The sequence below is a fragment of the Tenrec ecaudatus genome, chromosome 14 (genome assembly GCF_050624435.1).
Source record: "Tenrec ecaudatus isolate mTenEca1 chromosome 14, mTenEca1.hap1, whole genome shotgun sequence".
NCBI lineage: Eukaryota > Metazoa > Chordata > Mammalia > Afrosoricida > Tenrecidae > Tenrec > Tenrec ecaudatus.
In genome coordinates, this window is record NC_134543.1 from 74,746,342 (window position 1) to 74,765,720 (window position 19,379).

At 35.7% G+C, this 19,379-nt stretch overlaps 1 protein-coding gene across 1 annotated transcript in view; it reads left to right on the forward strand.

The window, feature by feature from the left end:
- STRN3 (striatin 3) overlaps positions 1-19,379 on the forward strand; it is an 86,962-nt gene that overhangs the window by 57,697 nt on the left and 9,886 nt on the right. Inside the window, exons 8-13 of the mRNA XM_075532067.1 lie at positions 6,876-7,009; positions 8,393-8,568; positions 8,742-8,789; positions 9,045-9,166; positions 13,052-13,219; positions 14,801-14,941. Coding sequence (XP_075388182.1) covers positions 6,876-7,009; positions 8,393-8,568; positions 8,742-8,789; positions 9,045-9,166; positions 13,052-13,219; positions 14,801-14,941 — 789 coding nt within the window. The remainder of the gene's footprint in view (positions 1-6,875; positions 7,010-8,392; positions 8,569-8,741; positions 8,790-9,044; positions 9,167-13,051; positions 13,220-14,800; positions 14,942-19,379) is intronic.

A 19,379-nucleotide genomic window follows, 5' to 3' on the forward strand; every position in this document is an offset into this window, starting at 1 on the left:
CTTCAGAAGTTCATGGGGAGAAATCCATTATATATATTATATATAATCCATTATATATTATATAGATAATATATATGTAATATATATATTAAACATATATTATATATATATTAAACATTTTATTAGGGGCTCATACAACTCTTATCACAATCCACACATACATACATCAGTTGTATAAAGCACATCTGTACATTCTTTGCCCTAATCATTTTCTTTTTTTTTTTTACATTTTATTAGGGGCTCATACAACTCTTATCACAACCCATACATATACATACATCAGTTGTATAAAGCACATCCGTACATTCTTTGCCCTCATTTTCAAAGCATTTGCTCTCCACTTAAGCCCTCTGCATCAGGTCCTCTTTGTTTTCCCCTCCCTCCCTGTTCCCCCCTCCTTCATGAGCCCTTGATAATTTATAGATTGTTATTTTGTCATATCTTTCCATATCTGGAGTCTCCCTTCCCTCCATTCTCTGCCTTCCATCTCCCAGGGAGGAGGTCACATGTGGATCCTTGTTATCAGTTCTCCCTTTCCAACCTACTCACCCTCCACTCTCCCAGCATCGCCCCTCACACCCCTGGTACTGAAGGTATCCGGGCACCTTTCTTGTGTGTGCTTAAACCATCAACTATTTGTTAGCAGCTGGGTGCATTAACCATTTCCACTACCCAGAGACTCCTACATATAGTGTAGTTAGTATGCGTTCATTGTCTTTTACAGGGATGTGCATTTTTATAGGTCATCATGATTAACATGTAGTGAGTTTTAGTTTGTAATTCTTAGTAAAAAACGTTCTATAAGAATTAGAATAGTATTCGTCTTTTGAAAGCGTCTAGCAGTGATTGGAAATTGCGCTTTACTTATTTAATATTTAATGACTGCTCAAATATATGCTTCAATTTTGGTATGAATACCATTCCATTAAAACATCATTTTCCCTGTATAACTAATCAAACTTTGCAACATTCATTAAAATTTTGTTACATTTAATATAGCTAGTATATAGGGTAGCTATATACTATATAAACTACAAAACAAGTACTACATAAGATTGGTTTCTAGTTATAATTTACCCTGTAATATTTTAGCCTTTTTTCAAAAACTAGGATTAAAGTAGGCAAGCTTTATCTTTTTCTAAGCTAGACACTATGAAACTAATGTTTGCTAGTGTGTCTTCCTTTTGACACACTCTCTCTCTCTCTCTCTCCCAATTGTATATTACGGGAAAATGCCCAATTTGAATAGTGACTTTCATGTTGTTACTTATTTTCCTTTTTTTTTTCATTTCTGATAGTCTATGTGTAAAAAAGGTTTATGCCTTCAAATTGTCTCAACATAAAACCTTTTCTCATATCAAATATACTATATTTGATTTAATAAGTTCAAATTTTTTAACAGTTTATTGGCACTTCTTCCATATATTACACAATTTAATAGTCACATCAATAATTTATATAACCATTACTACAATCCATTTTAGAACATTTTCTTTTTCCCCCTATTATTAAATCACCTTTAAAATGAGTTAGTTGTATAATCACCACCAATTAAGAATCTATTGAAGTAATTCATACAAATTAAAGTTTTTATCAGAATGAAGTCAACAGAGAGCAAGATTCATTAGTATATAATGATATAAAGGAGGATTTTTAAAAATGCTTTCCCCTACTCCTTAGTACAAACAGAAGAAAAGTTGGTAAGATATAGTTGCAGAATTTTAGGAACAGAAGCTTAAACAGTAATAGTTATTGTGTTAGAAACAAATTTAGGTTGCCTAGAGAAACAAATTTAGGGATACTCATGTATGTATAAGAAAGAGCTTTATATTAAAGAGTAATTGCATGTCAAGAAAACATCCCAGCCTAGTCCAGATCAAGTCCATAAATCTAATATTAGCCCTTAAGCCCAATATTAGTACATAAATCTCTTCAGACTTACCCAGCCACATGTAATGATGCAGAATGCAGGAAGATCACAGGTTGGGGGTGAAAAGTCTTGTGGATCCAATGGCAGTGGGAGCATCACAGGGCTGGTGCAGGTCTCTTAGCGTGGCTCTACCTGGCTTGTTAACAGGAAGGTGAAGCAGAAGAGAGTGTGATCCACCTCCAGGGAGAAAGAATTCTCATGAGAAGATGACCACCACAGAGAGACAAGAGGTGTCGAGCTATGTTGTGATGGACAGGCTACACTCCACTCCTGTATATCAAGTTGACATGAAATGAATGTAACTGCCACAGTTTTATTCATCGAAGTGGAAAAGTTATAAAGGAGAGAGCTGTTTTTTGAAGATATACCTCGGTGCCTCCCCACTGTTCCCCATGTTGAAGTTAACTGATGGCTGCCGCACGTGCATCGGGCAGTTGTTAGTTCAATGATTTGTTTGTAGTTACTTAATTTTTAAGAGGGAAATGCTCAGACAGCACTAGACTTTTCTGATGTGATTACAGAAAATTCAGGCTGCATATTTCATATTTCTAACTAGAAGCAGAGTTGCTTAAGCGTGACTAAGAAGTAAAGGACTACTATAAAATAGGACCAATTAATGTATAATATTAAAAATTAAAATGTTTATGGCAAACACAATTTCTTTGATTTGACAAAGTTAAAAACATTTTGAGAGACATTGGGGTTTATTTATTAATGGAAATTTTGTGCTAATGTGGCAGGAAAAAAATCCACACAGAGAAAGTTAAATGTTTTTTGCATCCTCATAAAAAGTTTCTATTTATTTACTTGCTAATTAAAAAGTCAATTAAGTTGAATATCCCATGTGTTATTCTTTTTAGTACTGTTAAACATTAACCTTAAACACCAACAATTTCCTTTATTTTTACAGTAAGTTTATAGAACTTCGGTTGAATAGGAGATTCAGTTGTTAGCCTAGTACTTTTATAAAAAGTGGATGACTTCAATATTTAAACCCCTTTAATGCTTTTTTGATGAATAGTATAGAAAATTATGACATTGGTACTTAATTGGATACATTTATAAGTAGAACATCTTAAAAAATAGCCTCTTATTAATAAATTGGTTTTAAAGATTGCTAGTGAGGCAAATGATAGGCATTAAATGAACCTCTACTGCTGACGTTAATTTAGAGGGATCAGCAGGACAAAACCTTACGACATGATAGCTGATCTGGAAGATGATGAGCTGACCACATCTTTTCAAGACTCGTTAATCAGTCTAGGTCACCCTTTACTAGAATGACTGACCATGAAGTTGCAAGAGCAGAGGAAGGCTCACAATTTAGCTACCCTATTATTTGCATTGCAGATGCTAGTTCTAGATCACACCTCGATATTACAAATGGCTGCTGTTTGAGTGTGATTAGTAGAATTTTAAATCACCTTGAAAGAAATTGTGAAAGCTGTTGGCATAGTTGTTTCAGACAATTTGAAATTTTGGAATTCCATTTTTTTAAATTTTAGGTGGAATTTCTATCATAGGTCAATTCAAATCTTTTAAAATTAATCTTTAGCTTGCAGCTCTAGTAGCAGGAAAATAGTAAATTTCAAAAATAGAAAAATGTTAACATAAAAAAGTCATTTTGCCATATTACTTGAATGTAATGATGAATAATAGGAGTCATTTTGTGCATTGTATTTGGAATTTTACATATTTTCTAATGTAATTATTTCATAAGCAGGGTGGAGTCCAATATATGGTAGTAATATATATTGTCTTAAAATTAGTTTTCAAAAGTTCAAAATTGTTTAGGAAATGAAAGTATTGTATTTCCTGTTTAATTTATTTTAGCTGAAAATTGGCCAACTATATTTGAGTAGCTTATAATTCTAGTTGTAGCTAGTTATAATCTCATATAATTAGATTGAATTCTTACCAAATGTTAATGTGATGAGAAATATATTAGATAATTGTCTACTTAGATCTATAATTTGATTTTTATTGATTTAGATATATTGCTATATAAGGAGATTTGTTTCATGTTTCAATTAAAATTTTCCAAATACTCCTCATTCTCTTTTAAGATTTCCTGGTTGCATATTTTCCTTAGAATTTTAAGCTAACAGGATTTTCCATTAATCTGTGAAATACAAGGAAAACTAAAAAATCATTCATGTAATAAACCTAACTAAAAAGTTCTACAGAATGGATGATACCAGAAAAAGTAAAATAGCCCATTTTAGATCTTTTTTTCACGATTCAGTTATTTTCCTGTAGGAAATATGAAATCATTTTAAACTAGTAAATGCATTTGTTTACGTACAGTTGAGGTTCTTGAAGAAGACTCACAGGGGAGATATTAGACCAGAGCAACACTATACCTTATGTTTGCAAAAGCCCTAAGTAATTGATCCCCTAACTCATTTTTGTTAGAAGAAGGAAGGATAGAGAGGAGAATTTGGTAAACATGAGCCTGATTACATTTTTGAAAATATGAAAGTCTTCCTGGTATTTATTACTTAAAGAGAATTGAGTTCTGAGAGCTAAGAAGGGAAAACGTGTTCATGACCTCTTATTTTCAGTGACAGCTCCCAACTTTATGCTTTCCTGTTGATGTTCACGTCACACCTCAATTTACAAAGAAAAACACCACTTTTCAAGAAGGAATGCTTCTTCATTACAGTGTTTCACTATTGTTATTAAAGTCTTAAGACATCTCAGTGCACCTCAGGCATAAATAGAATCATTGGGCTAATTGGTTCATAAGATATGACAAAGTTAAAGGAGAAAGGATACTATCCTCATAAAGTGTCCATCAGAGGAAGTTTTGTTACAAAATTACAAAAAGGACCTGTTAAAGGATCTTTAGTTTAGACCCTCAGATTACCATAAGAGTAATGTTAATCTGAAAATATTTAATTGCTTGTGGGCTACTTAATAAAAAGTCATAATTTCTATCATTGAAGTAGAAATCACTTTTAATCATTTTCATTAAGTTGGCTAATGATGTTTTTAAACTTATGTAACCTTGTGTTGTACAGATTTTTTATTAACATTAATTGAATGATTTTTTAGAAGTGAATTCCCTTGAAGCTAATTCCCTCAGCAACAAAAACAAAGTATGTACTGTGATTACCATATGCCACATTGATTAGTAATTACAGAAAGCAGAACTAGAATTGGGCTTTTTCCCCCCATTTAAATGCAAAATCTTTCAAAGTTCATTCCCTTTTTCTATGAACCTTTGAAGCCCACTCACATACTTAATAATGAATGCTGACTGTTCAGGATAGTTGCAATGTATAAATACATAATGACCCACGGTTGCGCAATAGTTTAAAGCTACTAATCAAAATGGTGGTGGTTTCAACCACCAGTTTCTCTGTGGAAGAAAGATGTAGTAATTTGCCTCCATAAAAATTATAGCCTTGAAAATCTGTGGGAGCAGTTCTAGGCCTTCCTGTTGAATCACTGTGAGTTGAAGTTGACTTGAGGTCAGTAGATTAGGTTTCGATAGGTACCATTAGGGTGAGATTGCATTCATATGATTAATTAGGAGTGAGTATGATACTAATTTTTTGTTTAATATGATTAACCCAAACTAGTAAATCTATACCTCTAAATTTGTATAGTTTGATCAGAATTAATCCTTGCAAAAAAGAATATACTCGTGTATAAGCCAAGTTTTTCCAGAACATTTTAAATGTAGTTTTTGTAGTAAAATTAGGTGCCTTGGCTGATATTCGGGTTGATGGTATATAAGAATACAAAAAAACATTTTATTATGTTTTCTGTTGGACTTTATAAAAAATTTAAGTTTGTGAATGATTGTATAATTGTGAATGGGAGGTAATGGGGCATTTTGTTCTAACTTGTCTTGAAAATAAATTGTGACATTAAAGGGAAAATAATCCTCTGTATTGGCTAAAAATGTTTTGAGAACGTAGTTCCGAATCAAGTTTATGTAATTTTTAAGCATAATTAAATCTGTTTTATAATTTTTAGCCACTAATATTACACATTATTCAGATTCAACGCATACAATATTGAAAGAGTACATACCGTAAATGCAATACTTTGTGTTGCATCAGATAACTTCATATTTATTACTTTAGCTTAGTTGACTCAACATCATTTTAGCAGTATCATTTAGTATCATGCTGTTTGAGTGAAAGTCATAGGAGTGTATATAAAAACCATAGACAAAGTTTTAAAGTTGAAAATGTCGTCCCACTCCCCCCAAAAATTCCAAAGATAACATGGACAGGAGGACACTGAAGGAACCTGAGCAATTAAAGGCTTCCTTTTTGTAAACTGGTAGGAGAAATGGGACTTTTTACTCCTGTAAAGATTTACGTTTCAGAAGCCCAGGAATATTGTTCTACCCATTCTTACCGGGGCTTGGAGTGGGAATCGCTTGATGGCACTAAATTGGATTTTGAACAAGCTGATACATTGTGTAGCAGGTTTCTAGAAACATGTATGTTAAAGTGCTTATGCTTGTGTCAAGGGGCAGCAGCATATGTAGCAGGTCTAAGAAAATAGGATGCAAAGCAAAAGGATTTAGGAACAGCCAGTTACGTCATGCTAATAGAAATCTGAATCGCTTAAATATAATGCAGCTCCCTTATGCAATTAAAGTTTGTTCCATTTCTGAAAACATAGAAATAAATGTATAAATAAGGAAGATCGAGGGCGAGTTTAAAAGAGAAAGTCTTTGTGTCCCACCTGTAGAATAATATACGTACTCTGTATTTGTGGAAGGTTAAGGTGCAGTTTTATACATTTGCTTATTACCACTCAGTAGCATTTTGGGGGTGGAATAAAGAGGGGAGAGTGGGAAAATAAAACTATATATACTGAATATTGTAACTGTTAAGTACTTACCTTTCCCCCACAATACTGTACTGATTTGTCTTGTACTGATTTTTCAGCATTTAAGAAATGGTTATGTTCTTTTTAGCTGAACCAATGACGTTTCCATCTGGAGGAGGCAAGTCATTTATTATGGGTTCTGATGATGTTTTGTTAAGTGTACTGGGCCTTGGAGACCTTGCAGACTTGACGGTAACAAATGATGCAGACTATAGTTATGATGTAAGTGCAGCTTTCTTTTTAATCTTTTAATGATTTAATAGAAGGCTCCTTATTTTAGGAATCACTTCTAACTTACAAAGAAATGTGAAGGTGCATGGAAAAGATAAGTTTAAAATAAGCTTGTCACTGTGTTAATTTGAAGTGAAATATTGTATTTTTTAATAGCTACTTTTTGTGGTCAAATTATTCTTAGGTATTGTGATGGATGAAGTAGGAGTTTGAGGTGATTGCTTTAATATTTTGGTAGATAAATATATTTAGTTAACTCTCAAATTATCTATACCAATTAAGTCATATTTTGTTAACGAAAAAACAAAAACATAACCAGTTATTTGCTTTAGAATACTTCTTTAAAAGCATGTTTTATTTTGGAACTTCCTATTTTTTAACTTCCATTTTTTTTAAGGAACCTGTTTGTTTGCATCATTTCCTTAATTTTTCATTTTAGGTGTAGGTAGAAAATGGGAAATGACAATGTTAGGGGAAGTTAGTCTTGAATGAAATTTTATCCTAGAAAATTAACACTGAATTGAGAGTTAACTATATTTGTTTGGAATTTTATGGTAGTAAATTGTGATATTTCACCAGGCTGTTTTTAAATAACAATTGTCATTTTTTACTTGTTAGAATGCTTCTGAGAAAGGTCAGGTTTGATGGGCTGGATTATTCTCACTAATTTTTTTTCCTTCAATATATAAGCAATGAAATTTTGACTGCTTTAGAAGTGGCTGCACAGCCTATCCTAACAGTTGGAGACAAAATTATACACTCTTATCAATATCAGCATTAGTGAAAGTGGGATGAAAATATTCCTAGTGTCTTTAATTCAGGCTTTATCTTGCTGCCTCTAAAATTTTTTCATACCGATTTCTCAAATGATAACTGGAGTATTATTACTATATCTTTGGAGTTTTTCATAGAAATTTGTCATTTTTAATGTTTTTACTTAAAGTATTGCAGCCGTGGTAGTTAGAGTATTCATCCATTGGTAAATAGGAGGTTTGGGTTTCATGAGGAATCCTACTGGTGAAGTGGTTAGAAGTGCCTGACTGTTCACCAGAAAGTTGGCGGTTAGATTCCAACCTTCACTCCCCAGGAAGAGAATGTACAATCTACTTTCTATAGAGATGTACAGTCTTGGTGACTTGACGGGACAGTTCAACTCTGTTCTACAAGGTGACTGTGAGTCATAATTGACTTTACGGTAGAGGGTTTGTTTTGTTTTTGTGTCACTATGTTACAAAGTTTTTAAGGTACATTATCTTTTTACTGGACATTAAATTTAGTAAACTAGTTTTTATATGTTTTAAAGACATCAAAAAAAGAACTCCACATGCTGATTTTATTACTTTTACCACCAAGTTTTGCTCCCTTTATTTTTAGTTGCCTGCCAATAAAGATGCCTTTCGAAAGACATGGAATCCCAAGTATACCCTACGTAGCCATTTTGATGGAGTACGGGCATTAGCTTTTCATCCTGTAGAACCTGTGCTGGTTACTGCCTCTGAGGACCATACTCTGAAACTTTGGAACTTGCAGAAAACGGTTCCTGCCAAAAAGTAAGTATTTTAATGTTTGTCTGTTTGTTTTATATGTTTCCCCTCCTTCAGTTTTGCTAAAATTACTGCTCTTTTTTTAAAAAAGAAAATCTCATGTCTTTATGTATATATTTGATCTTACCCAGTGACTTTTAATATCAATCAGCGATTTATACTGTGTAATTGCCTTTTAGGAGTGCCTCTTTAGATGTAGAACCGATCTACACATTTAGAGCCCACATGTAAGTTGTTTTGTTTTTAATATTCTTAGTTATTATTAAGTACGTACAAACCTTAAAATTTTTCTCATGTTTTATATTAGAAAGGGCAGATTAGTTGATTAATACTATATTTGACTCATAATTGTCTTACTGAGAATATTACCAATATTCAATGATAAATATTTACCTCAAGCTTTTTAGCCATACATAAGTGAGGACGTGGGAGGATGGATTTCTTCTTACACTTTATACTTTCTCCCTTTCTTTTTGTAATAGTGGCCCTGTCCTGTCGTTAGCCCTCAGCTCTAATGGGGAACAGTGTTTTAGTGGTGGTGTTGATGCAACCATTCAGTGGTGGAATATGCCGAGCCCGAATGTGGATCCATATGATACATACGGTAAGGGATGGAATCTAAAATTCGAAACCTCAGATATTGTCAGATTTTTTCTTTTGGGGGCCAGGGGAAGTCTTTTTTTTATTGTTCAGGTTCTTCTCCCCCCCCCCCCCCCCCCCCGCCCTGCAGCAATTCTCACTTTGAGTGAAAACACTTTTCCTAAGTTGTTCTTCCTCTGTTAACATAAACTCTCTGTCCCACCCCAATGTTAATATCTTTTGATTAACTGCTGTCAGTGTGAGCCCATCAAAATAGTTGTTAAAATATCATGATGCTCACCAGGTAGCCATTTCTTACTGGGTAAGCTAAACTATTCAGTTTTAAGAAGAATTTAGGGACTATTTTGGATTTAAGGTTTAAAGCAGTGGTTCTCAACCTTAATGCTGTGACCCTTTAATATAGTCCCTCATGTTGTGGTGACCCCCAACTATAAAATTATTTTTGTTACTACTTCCTAAACTGTAATTTTGATACTGTAATGAATCAGGTGACCCCTGTGAAAGGATTGATTAACTCCCCCCACCCCCCCCCCAAGGGGTTGCAACCCACAAGTTGAGAACCCTGGTTGAAAGGGTTATTTAAAGGTTGTAGTTTTGGGACTCATCCAGCTTCCATGGTTCTAAAAAGTCTGTAATACATGATCATTTGAAGTTTTGTTCTCTATTTTAACCTTTCAGTGAAGATACTTTTTTGAAAATTTTTTGTATTACACTGTTCAATAATGTTAGGCACCATCCGTTCTTTTGGCCTAGGAGACCGTTGTTATGGAAGCAGTTAGTCATGCATTTCATTTCTTCTTCCTCCTATTCCTGAGTCCTTTCTGCATCTGTTGTTCTAGACATACAGAGTTATTACAAGGGGCTATACAGACTTATATGTCTCCCTGTTCACTTCCTTTGCTGACAGTTGGCTTTTCTAAAGAGAAAAATTACATGTTGTAAGTATATCGCCTGTGCGTTGGAACTTGCTCTCTGGTATCCAAATAAGGAAATGTCATTTAAAATATACCGTATGTACGCGAATATAAGCCAAGGCACCTAATTATTACCTGGGAAACCAGAAAAACTGACTAGAATATAAGCCTAGGGTGGGAAATGCAGGATGTGAATTAACACAGAGACCAGAGGGGAGAGACAGAGCGCAGCCACAGACACATCCTTACCAGTTCAGCTGCCAGCGTAAGTGAATCACTGCGGGTGCTTCTGCGAATTGGAGCCATCCACGTCATAGGACGGCTCTCAGTGGTTAGATGTGAGTAAACAAACATTCAAAGCCCTGCAGTGTCAGTGGGGCTTTGAATGAACTGCGGAGAAATGGCAATCACTGTGCAAGATGTTACACTTCCCTGGGGTACCACTAACCCTGTGTATAAGCCGAATCCAAGTTTTTCAGCACAGAAGCCCAGTTTTTGTGCTGAAAAACTAGGCTTATACACGAGTATATATGGTAAGTTAATTTCTGTTCTGCTTAGAAAAAAATTGAAAAAATTTTACCTTTTAGGCTTAATAAATTTGTACATTTCAGTGGTATTTAGGGGAAAGGTGAACAAATAGGGGCAGTAAGGGGTATAAATCAAAACATTTTGGACGGTAAGATGTTTTTAACTTCTAGATTTATAAAAACCCGCTGATTCACATATGCCAGTTTTAGAAGTCCTGCAGATTTCTAAATATATATATTTGTAAGGCCATTTTTGCAACATTGTTGTCATTATCAAAAATTTTTTTTTCCCCCAAAATTGATTTCAGTTGACTCGTGCATGTACATGGTATGGACCAGAAGGAAGAACAGAAAAAAATTGATATATTTAAATTTGGTGTAGGCAAAGCTTTTCTGTGTGTGCTTGCTTTACTCTATTACCTATTTACATAGTTGACAGGATAAAACTGTTTATTGTGAATTAGGTAAAGGTGTAGAGGGAAGATCACCAGTTTTATATTTAGCAATTCATACACATTTTGTTTCAGCTCATCCATAGCAGTTCCCTCTGTATAACTTCACTTAGCCTGTACAACTGGAAATCTGTAAAACACTTTGCTATTTCCTTTGGGAAGAGTAAAATATTGAACATTTTGAGTAAACACACTGGAAATACACATTGACTCTAAATTGCTAAAGTAACAATAATTGCTCATCTTTTAAATGCAGAACAGAGTAAATTAAAAAAGTTAGGCTGAGAGAAATCCTCTTGTCAAGCTACTTTTAAGACCTATTAGCTCTAATGTATATTTTCATATTCATCAAAATCTGTTTATCCAGCCAAACCTTCAAAGGTAGCTAGCTGTATGCTTATAAATTTTCTTTTTTTTAAATAATTTTATTGGGGCTCATACAACTCTAATGACAATCCATACATACATCAATTGTGCAAAGCACACCTATACATTTATTGTCCTCATCATTCCCAAAATTCGCCTTCTGCCTGGGTTCCTGGAATCTGTTCCTCGTTTTCCTTTTTTCCCTCCCCGTACCCCCTCCCTCAGGAACCCTTAATAACTTATAAATTATTGTTTTATCTTATCTTACACTGCCTGGTGTCTCCCTTCTTTCGACCATTTTTCCATTGCCCACCCCCCAGAGAGGCTCATTCCTCCTTTTTCAGCCCTCTGAACTTTGTTCTTCGATACGTGCCACATTGAGATGAGTGTGATTCAGACCTGAAGAGTGGCTGCGGGACATGGTCAGGGCTCTGCTAGTCTCCATTCGAACAGTAGGCGTGGTTGCTTTTATGATTTTGAGTTCTTGTCAACATTTTCCTTTCACTCTCCTAGGACCTTCTGATGTAATCCTTTTTAGCACAATTGGCAGTTGTACCTGAACCCTATTTAGCTGTTGTGGTTTCAGGGTTGTAGAGACTGGTAGTTGTATGCATTAGACTACTTGCGGGTTTTTTCTTCGTCCTTAAAAAAAAATCATTTTATTGTGTGCTCAAACAACTCATACCACAATCCATACATACATACATCAATTGTTTAAAACACATTTGTACAGTTGTTGCCTTCATCATTCTCAAAACATTTGCTCTCCACTTAAGCCCTTGGCATTAGCTCCTCATTTTCCCCCCTCCCTGCCTGCTCCCCAGACTACTTGTTATGTCTAAGAAGTTTTCTTGACTTTTAACTCCTTTATGTGCCACCACATTCATGGACATATTTGCAGCAAAGATGACTGCACTTGTACAGCTATCCTGCCATATATCTGTGGATATAGACCCCATCCACTCTCCCTCAAACACTTATGCAGCCTGTGCATCTATCTAAGCATTCACGTGTAGATCTCTACTATTGCACGATTATGTCTTAGATAGCATTTACCTTCATTGCTTCTAACTCTTGCATTCCTCCTACTGCCTTTCCTGGCCTCCATCATTTTTTGCCAACCGCTTTATTGAATATTGCCTTCCCCTTCCCCCAAGATAACACTTGACTCTCCTTTAGCCCCCCACTTACGACCCTAAAGAATGTTTTAATGCATGTGGTTGTTATGAGTTGGAACTGTCTGGACAGTGTCTAACCACAGTAGTAGATCATACTTTGCTTAGAGCTGTGGGAAGGTAGTGGGGTGATAGGGGAGAAAGAAATATTCTAAAATTAAATTGATTTGGGTAATTGATTGAATTGCACAATGTGAGCATAGTAAAGAAACCATTTAATTTTTATACATTGTATGGATTATACATGAATTATATATCTCAAAGCTATTTTAAAACTGTGTTCCGTATTGAAAATTAGGAAAATATTAAAAAGCAAGAATAACTAAGAGCATTTAGATGCAATCATTTGTACATTTTGGCTTATTTATGGCATTGTGTGATATGTTTATTTAACTATGTGTTAAATTACAGTTTTTTTAATTATTAGTTTTAACTAATTTGTGTTTTTCTTTCAGAGCCAAATGTCTTAGGTGGCACTTTAGTTGCTCATACAGATGCAGTCTGGGGTCTTGCTTACAGTGGCATAAAGAATCAGTTACTGTCTTGTTCAGCAGATGGCACTGTTAGGTTATGGAACCCACAGGAAAAATTGCCATGTATTTGCACTTACAATGCAAACAGGGGTAAGTCAATTTGGCTATAACGAAGAACAGCAATTTTTATTTTGAAAACTAGAAAAGACATTACAAAATAGATGAATATTTCTTTACTGCTCCAAAGAGATATTTTGAATGAATTTTACAGTTCTCTTTACAGTCTTTCTTCACAGGTTGTTGTTTTTACACAAGAAAAGTGTTTTGCAAGTATATCTTCTTCAGTCATGTCCCATATAAAAAATAAAACTGTTACTATGTACTAGTGCAGTGGTTTTCAATCTTTGGGTTGCGACAGTTGTCTGACCCTTTCACAGGGGTCGCCTTAAGCCTTGGAAAAATATATATTTCCGATGGTCTTAAGAACTGAGATGCCGCTCCTCCACCTACCTCCAGGCGGGTCCACCTACATGCAGATAGGCCCACATATGATTACTCGGCGTGAAGACTTACTCATGATACACCATGCTTCAAGACAAAAGTTCAATTATTTGTCATTAGAAATAAGTATTTCACAATATGTAATGACATATTTTTGTGATTAATCACTATGCTTTAATTATGGTCAATATGTAGCAATGAAAATACACCCGCATATCAGATATTTACATGACAATTCATAACAGTAGCAAAATGACAATTATGAAGTAGCAATGACAATAATGTTCTGGTTGGGGGGTGGTCACTACACCATGAGGACCTGTCTGAAAGGGTCATGGCGTTAGGAAGGTTGAGAACCGCTGTACTAGTGGGGTAGGCAAATGAGGTTACCACTGAGGACAGCAGGAAAGACACGCCACTCACTCCAGGCGAAGGCTGCCCCCAAATTGAAGAGATCACTTTTTTCAAGCACACCTGTTAACATTTTCACACCATGTCCCTAAGCACATTGATGTGAAGTCCAGCTGTAATCATTGAAATAGCATCCTTAAGTAGGTAGTACAAATTGGGTTACATGCATCTACTTTGTGAAGAAATATGTATATATTGTTTAGTCTTATTTCTTAGTAATTTTTAAACATTATTAATACTATCTTTGATTTAAAAAATCAAAGCTTTATTGTAAGATATTTTAGGTTAGTATAGTATATGTTTGGTTTTGTTCAGTATCTATAATTGAGAAGTAACTAAAAGACTCAGCAATTTTTGTCTTCTCTGAAAAAAATTCATAAAACATACTTTTTGCATATGTCTAGTCTCACTTTAAGAACGCTCGTCTTAGTTTTTATTTTATTGCAAATGGAATAGGGATTTCATATCAAGTTAAACTATTTCTTAAAACCTTCAATACCTTATACTGCCCCCTCCCCTCTCATTGATCTTCTTCCTCTTGTATATTACGTTGTTTTCTTTAACCCAAGTTAATATGTTCCCCCCCCCTTACCAACTGCTTCACCTTCCTTTCTTTGCTTAGTTATATTGTCCTTATATGTTAAAAATGATTGTTGTAAACACTTTTGAAGTAGCCAGGAAATAATCATGTCCTTCCTAGCATAGTTTCTTCCTTTTTACTATTAACATTGTTTCAAGAATAAAGTATTATTTTCTTTAAGACAAGATGGATATTTCAAACTTTATATGTTTACACTGTATCTCTTGTGCTCCTTTCAGAGCATGGAATACCTACGTCAGTTGACTTTATAGGCTGTGATCCAGCTCATATGGTGACCTCTTTCAACACTGGTAGTACAATAATTTATGATTTAGAAACATCACAGTCATTGGTGGTACTTTCATCACAAGTAGATTCTGGTGAGTTTTCCCACGCTTTGTTGACACCTCAGAAAGCTAATATAATGGTTGTTCAGCGCCTTTGAGTTGGTGCGGACCCATAGCGGCCCCGTGCACAGCAGTACAAAACACTGCCTGGTCCTGTGCTAGCTCACAGTGGTTCCTGTGCTGCGCTCATCATTGCAGCTACTCTGTCATGATTTTCCTTAATCGCAAATTTAAATATTGCTATTATCTGAATTTAGTATGACAGAGTTTTACTGTATTATAATTGGATTTACGTATGTTATGCCATTTCCTGTGATCATTTTTTAAAGCTTGGGTAGATATGTGAGATGGCACCATGGATGGAGCAATGTAAAGGTAAAAACAAGGGCAGTAATTATGTACGTACTTTTTATAGAAATACATATGAAAATAAAGAGAATACTATTGTAAACTGGATGTACTCATTGTTTAGTTCCAGTAATTTTCTGCCAATGGCCAGTGTTGTACGGGTGGGTTGTGTGGCATGTTTTTACAGTTCATTTAAATTGGGCTCTAGCTAGTTCTGTATATTGTGGTTGGTGGATTAGGTCTCTCCTTTCATTGGTAGGTTCCCCCTTTATGTATTTCCTTGCTTTTTAAAAATGTATTTGGCAAAACTACATAGTTTGTGAACTTTTATGAGAATGTAAATCATATCTACTTTATCTAGTTTATCTTTTTGAGATATTATGAGTCTTGGTGATAATTACCTGGCTCCATTAGCTCTTGGATTTTCTTATTTTATCATTTTCTCTTCATTAATTAGCTGGGATGTTTGTATTAAAAGGAATGTACCCTTATCGATAATCTGACTCTGGAAGTTATTAGCAATTGCATATGACAGGCTAGAAAAGTGATCAATCCCTTGTTTATCAGTTTTCAAGTAATGAAATGGTTTCCAAGCACCCTATAAAGATGATCACTGATTGTTTGGGTTTTTAGTAGTATAATCTCTTAAAGGTACATTTGTATTTTTGATAATGTTTCAGTCAGTTGTAGTTTTTTATTGCTGTTCTCTTTCATCTTTGCCCAGTGGGATCTTAATCAAGTTGGCTTTGGGTTCCTTTTGACATACATGACCTGGCAGTCATTGATAGCTTCTTTGCATTCTAATATGACAAGATGCTTTAGCCACATTTGTTCATTTTGTGCCCCAGCTCTGGCATGAACTATTTCACTAAGGAGCCATTGTTTTTTTCTTTTTAATCATTTTATTGGGGACTCATACAATTCTTATCACAATCGATACATACATCCATTGTGTCAAGCACATTTGTACATTTGTTGCCATCGTCATTCTCAAAACATTTGCCTTCTACTTGAGGTATAGAAGGTACCAGTTACCAGTTAATATCGGCTGCTCATTTTTCCCCTCCCTCCCCACTCTCACCTACCTCATGAACCCTTCATAATTCATAAATTATTATTATTTTGTGATGTTACACTGTCCGACGTCTCCCCCCGCCCTCTGCTGTCCATCCCCCAGGGAGGAGGCCATATGTAGATTCTTGTAATTGGTTCCCCCTTTCCCACATTCCCTCCACCCTCTTCCAGGCATCGCCACTCTTACCACTGCTCATGAAGGGATCATCTGTTCTGGATTCCCTGTGTTTTCAGTTGCTATCTATACCCGTGTACATCCTCTGGTCTAGCCAGATTTGTAAGGTAGTATTGGGATCATGATGGGGGGTGGGGGAGTATTTAAGAAGTAGAGGAAAGTTTTATGTTTCATCGTTGCTACCCTGCACCTTGACTGGCTCATCTCCTCACAACCCTTCAGTAAGGGGGTGTCTGATTGGCTGGCTACCGATGGGCTTTAAGTCTCCACTATGCACTCACCCACATTTACAATGATAATGATTTTTTGTTCCTTAATGCTTGATACCTGATCCTTTCGACCGCTCTTGGTCACACAGGCTGGTGTGTTTCTTCTGTGTGGGCTTTGTTGCTTCTGAGCTACATGGCCACTTGTTTATCTTCAAGCCTGTAAGACCCCAGAGACTTTATCTTTTGATAGCCGGGCACTATCAGCTTTCTTCACCACATTTGCTTATGCACATGTTTGTCTTCATTGATCATATCAGGAAGGTAGGCACCCACTGATATGATTTTTAGTTCTTTGATGTCTGATAACTGGTACCTTCTATACCTCGTGGTGAGATGGGCTGGTGTGCTTCTTCCATGTGGGCTTTGATGTATTTCATCTAGATGGAGCCATTGTATTTACTGGGAAGTGGTTACTAGAGATTATAATCTGTTTGCTTTGTTCTTGTGGCCCTCCTGACTTCTGGCTGGTCACTATTTTATATTTTCCAGTTGCTCACAGTTAATAAATTCATAAAAGTAAGACACTTGATAAATTCATACAAATATTTGGGATTCATTACAGATTACTCTCATTGATAACTGTTTACCTCCTTTTAGGCATGCTGTAAATATTTAATTCTCAACAAAACTGTCAACGATTTCTCATGTTAACTCATCCCAATGATTTTTGTACAACTTTCTCAGAATAAGAATGGCAACCAATATCACCACTAGTAGTTCAGTTAGCATTACTAGTTTGTACCTGATTTATAACCCACTAAGGATGTACAATCCAATTACTGTGCTTTAAAGTTTCATGCTACCTTCATCTCTGTTTGTTGTACTTTGTTAGCTTATGTGTCAAAAGCTATGCCGCCCGTATTCTAAATACCTGCAGGATCACCGTGGTGTGCACCTTTCATACTAAGACAGACCAGAATAAAGGACCCGAAGATCTTGTTCTGAAAAAAGGTGGTAGTGAAACCTTACAACAGAACAATATCTGATATGTATAGTCTGGAGGATGATCAAAATGTGACTGGGGATGAACTACCTCCTGAAAGTAACGCTGACTTTAATGCCATGAATTTAAGTAAAACATTTAGGATACTCATTTGCTGGCTTGGCATGACAAAATGAGAAGAAACCACCGGAGACATCCACGCATAGTTGAAACATGGAATGTGAAAAGTATACATAATAGGAAAAATGGAAGTCAACAAAAATGAAATGGAATGCATTGGTATTGTCCATTTTGTATCAGGCAGTCATGTGATCTACTTTGCCAGGAAAGACAAAATGAAGAGGAATGGCATCACCATCATTTCCAGAAAGAATATTTCAAGATTTATCTTCAAGTATAATGCTACCAACAATAAGATGATACTCTTATCCATCAGTTGGTATGACTCTTGACTCAGCAACCACTAATGCCAAATATAAAGAATTGAATATTTTACCCTCTTCTGTAGTCTGTCAAGGTCATGATTGAAATGTGAAAGATGGAAACAGAGGAATAGTATGGGAAGGTGGAAATTTTGGCCTTGTTGACAGAAACGGTGCCAAGTGACAAATTGCAAGACCAGCAACCTATTTGTAATAAATAATATGTTGAACAACTTAAGCACTCACTGTATTTGTTTATTTCCCAAGAAGGGATATGCATGAACCTTTAGATAAAGATGATGGTAAACTTTAACATCAGGGTCATGTTATTTGGATCCACAATGGCTTACAGAAGCAACAATAAAAACGGCATGTTGGACAAATGGCATGTACATTGGGCAGATTTGCTGCAAAGATGTCACTTCGAAGGGGAAAGTGTGCCTGACACAAGCCCTGGTATTTTCAGTCTCCTCGTGCATGTGGTACTTGAACAGAATGGACCCCCGTCTGGTGTGGCACCATCCTCACAACAGTCTAACAATTAGTTTGAGGCATTGTTATAGCCAGTGTGTCGGTCCATCCCTCTCTCTTTGACTGAACCTCTGCTTTCCTGAACACGAGGTCCTTTTCCAGAGTTCTCTTTCCTGACAGCATGTCCAAAGAACTTCAGATGAAATCTCACCATCCTTGTGTCTAAGCATGCTGGCTATACTTTCTTAAAAACGGATTTGTTTGTTCTTTTTGGATATTCTTGATGCCATAATTCACATGTCAGTTTTCCCCAGTCTTCCGTTATGCATTGTCTAGCTTTCACATGCATACGACTGATTTAAAATACTCCGACTTATTGAAGGATCATCTTAGTTCTCTAGGTGACATCTTTGCTCTTGAATACTTTAAGGAAGTCTTCTGCAGCACATCTGTCCAGTGGGGTACCTGGTTTGGCTTTTTCACTATTGCTTTGATTAGCGTTGATTATAAATCTATGTAAAATGGAATCCTTGACAACACTCTTCAACAAAGACGGATGACTAATGACATATATGGGGTTGGCAACGAATATTGAAAGCATACCGTGCACTGAAAAAGGAACACTTTGTTAGTGGTTCCAAATTGGACTATAGTCCACAAAACCTGAAGTTCCAAAACCCTCCCGCCGCTTCTTGGGAGAAACATGGGGTACTCTTGTAAACACTTACCGTCTGAGTCAGCGTCGACTCGATGCCAGTAAGTTTGGTTT